The 3,679-nt window shown below is 31.3% G+C and overlaps 1 protein-coding gene across 1 annotated transcript; it reads right to left on the minus strand.

Moving 5' to 3' along the window:
* Nucleotides 1–287: 287 nt before the first annotated feature.
* On the minus strand, nucleotides 288–1,748 carry LOC108337608 (transcription factor PRE6). The gene is made up of 2 exons (XM_017574171.2): nucleotides 1,221–1,748; nucleotides 288–668 (listed from the first exon to the last, which is right to left on the minus strand). The coding sequence occupies exons 1-2, from the start codon at nucleotides 1,347–1,349 to the stop codon at nucleotides 516–518; spliced, it is 282 nt and encodes a 93-aa protein (XP_017429660.1). The 5' UTR covers nucleotides 1,350–1,748; the 3' UTR covers nucleotides 288–515.
* Nucleotides 1,749–3,679: the final 1,931 nt, after the last annotated feature.

The raw sequence follows: 3,679 nt of genomic DNA on the forward strand, positions 1-3,679 counted from the left end.
GAATGATTCATTGTATACAGTGGTCCAACACTAATATCACGGGTTGGCCAGAACAAATAACCGAAAATGGTGTGGGGGCAATGTCACATGTAATAGGTCAGGTTCAAATTTCACCCTTTAAATGGGTCCACTCCAAACTGCTGAGTTTCTCTATTAAGATACATTGCTAAGTTCAAACTAAAGCATGTTGCAGCCTCCGAATTTGAAAAATATACATAAATGTCATCTATCTTCTGCAATGGTACGGATTCATCCTTCATATATGCACATATTGGAAGTAAATGATATCTCGTGAAGATGCAAGTTCATTTTATTTATATTAGTAATACAATTTGATGATAGTCAATACAAAGTGTCTGATGAAACTAGGTAAGGGCGAACATGGAGCCCATGGTAGCCTTTTTGGTTTGGTCTCAAAAACCAAACCCTACGCAGACAATATAATCAAAATTAACATGGACATGCACACGACACATAAGATTAATGCTCTATGATAAGTATTAGAATATTAATTATTACATAAGTAAGCTCCTAATAATGGCTGCTTGGGCACTGTTGGAGTCTGTGGTGGCCAGAAGTTGTGACAACCGGTCACTTAGGTCATCAACCTCTCTGTGCAAGCTTTTTATGTAGTTGCAAGTCTCCTGCAACACCTTAGAAGCCGAAACCTACACAAGAACCAAAATAATTATACAAACTAATTTCATTATTTGCCACATTTTTCCATATACTAAGAATATATATATATATATATATATATATATATATATATATATATATATATATATAGTCAATGATGGCAAGAGGGAATATCCACGTCCCACACCCTCACAAGTTGTGGGTAAAATAACATTAATGGGAGGACAAACGCGTGACTTATCTAGCACGGCCAACCAAAGCCACAGAAAATCTGTGTTTCTGTGTCTTCTGCATGTGACTTGTTCGTGTTAGAGAGAGAACGGTGAAAGAGATAGCAACTAAATAAGAAAAACCACTATTATTATTATTATTATAAAAATGCTTATGTACATCTCCCTATTAATCAGGGTGCAGGAGAGGAGGAAAAAGGTATAAATAGAAAAAAATGAGAGAGAAAGTTAAAGAAATGACGTAATAATTATAGAATTGTAAAATAAAAAAAAAGATAATAAGAAAGTAGAAATGAGAGAGAAGAGAAGAGAAGTTAAGTGTATAAATTATAAGATTAGTAAAATTAGTACCTTGTCGGAACGTCTTGCGCGAAGCTCAGGGATAAGGTGCTGTAACTTGGAAACGAGATCAGTGATCTGAGCATCAGTGATCTGAGTGGAAACTGGCGTTTGTCTGGAACGAGATCTTCTGGTAGACATTGTTAATTAAAGAGTAGTGTGAATGATGGGTGTGTCAGAAATAGTGGTTGATTTGGTGATGATAAGTTAAAGAAAGAGGTAGATAGATATATAGATAACGTGAGAGTGTGTGCCTGAGAAGTGAGAAGTAGTACTAACTAAGCTCAACTACTAACTACTAAGCTAGCTAGGGTAGAGGAGGCAGCTAGTAGTTCTTGGGGTGCCTCAGAAATGGGAGGAATAGGAAGCGAATTTGTCAGAGTAAGAAAAGGAAGCTAGGTAGGTAGGTATATAGAAAAGGGCGAAAACAGCTGTTGTTTCAGTTGAGTTTGCGAGATGAAAAGTATCAAGAGAGAGAACTATGAGTGAGAGAATGTGTCAGTGGGTGTTGGAAGTTGAAGAGGACAACTGCATGGGAAAGGCATTGAGGGTGGGGATGTTGTTAAATAGGGTTATGTTATGTGTGTTGGTCGAATAATTATATTTTCATAATTAACTATCTTTTTAATCTAATTATAAATTCTCCTTATCTTACATTTTTATTTTTAAATTATATATTTATTTAAAAAATATCATTCCTGGGGTTAGACTTGAAGTGTGCTTGTTCACCCAACTACGCGGGACCTCTGTGTGTCAGTCTTAGCACACAACCCCATGTTATGTTATTACTCCCTTGTCATTTTAATCATTTCACTTTCCTTTCTTTTTCCTTTCAAACTTAACTTAAGAACAAACCAGTAACCACTCTTCTTTCAATCTAGTAGGCCACTTCCCAGAGAAATTTTAGGGATCAAATCTCACTTTTTCAATGTAAAAATCACTGGTCAATACAAACAAAAAAAAAAACCCTTTTTATCACTTCTAAGATAACTATATTGTAAAAACTTCCTTTTAGAACATTTTTTCTCTAAGAATAAATTAATATTCTCTTATATTAAATTAAAAAAAAGTATTTTAAAAGTAAGGAAAACATTACAATGTAAACTAAACTTATTTTATATTTTATGAAAAAAATTATCCACACATGTTTGTTTATTTATTCATACAACCGATATCGATTCATTAGAAATTGAAAAAGACAGGAATGATTTCTGGAAGTTAACAATTTTTTTTTTCTGTTCATAAACTTCCAATATCTAAGCAGATTGTTTAGACAACATGCAAACAAAAATGTTTTAGATTTATGGATAAACATTGTTGGAAGTAAGAAAGAAGTTAGTTATGGAAAGGAAGATATGGTTTTTAAGAAATGCTGGTCCCAACCAAGATTAATCCGTAGTAGTAAACTTCTACTGAGTGGTGTAGGCAAAGGTGGCTTATGGAACTTTTGTCCATTGGAAAGGATAGAAAAAAGACACTACTTGAAAGTGAAGTTTAAGCATTCCAAATAAAATATAATTGTTTTTCGGTATTTGGAATTTCCAATTTTTATTGGTACACACAATAAATATCCTCAAGGAGAGATGTTTTATAACCATATATGTAGAAATGCTACGAGTAACAAAAATATAAGACTTCCATTTCAGACCACTAAATAAAATTTTATCTCAGTAGTTTAAATTTTTTAAATGGTTATTTCTTATCCAGAAAAATATTTATACGTCACTGGTAAAAGAGAAAAATTATAAGAGTTTGAAAGAGAAATGTTGTGTAGTTGTGTTCATGTGGCTGTGGTTCCAATCACATGATCCATATGATAATATTATCTTCAAAAAAAAATTTTGCCCAATTTTTCTGAATAATGAAGATATTTTTGTTTTGAAATAAATTGCTTATGACAAATATAATTTAAATACTTTATATTCGTATAAATAAATAGTATGTCATACATTGCGCATGTTTATAAATAAACAAAAAAATATCATACGTGCATAGAAAAGCAGTCATCGAAAGAAAATAAACAAAAAAACACGAAAATAGACTAAAAGTCATCATTGTGTAGGTTAAAGAAAATACTACACTAGTATCTATTGCTAAATATACCAATCTAATTCAAGTCACTAATATTCAAAATTTCAAGCCAAAATGTGGGAAACATAACAAATCAATTTTAATCTAACATTTAATCATAATTTTAATGACTTTAAAATAACCACCATATTAAATTGAGCAAAATTGTAAATAATTTGACAGGTCACAGAATTTCCATAGATCCAATTTCATTTAACGGCAGGTATATATATATATATATATATATATATATATATATATATATATATATATATATATATATATAAACCACGATATAAATTAATTGTATTTTAGATTTTATGAAGGTAATAACTTGTTTTATGAATTTATTTGAACACATAAATTGAAGACACACACTCTTGCCCGCATAACTAGAAAAA

The sequence above is a fragment of the Vigna angularis genome, chromosome 1 (genome assembly GCF_016808095.1).
Source record: "Vigna angularis cultivar LongXiaoDou No.4 chromosome 1, ASM1680809v1, whole genome shotgun sequence".
In the NCBI taxonomy this organism is placed as follows: Eukaryota; Viridiplantae; Streptophyta; class Magnoliopsida; order Fabales; family Fabaceae; genus Vigna; species Vigna angularis.

Coding starts and splice junctions, on each gene's coding strand:
- LOC108337608 (XM_017574171.2), bottom strand. CDS start 1,349: ATGTCTACCAGAAGATCTCGTTCCAGACAAACGCCAGTTTCCACTCAG. Junction 669..1,220: donor GCGCAAGACGTTCCGACAAG/GTACTAATTTTA, acceptor GTTCTTGTGTAG/GTTTCGGCTTCTAAGGTGTT.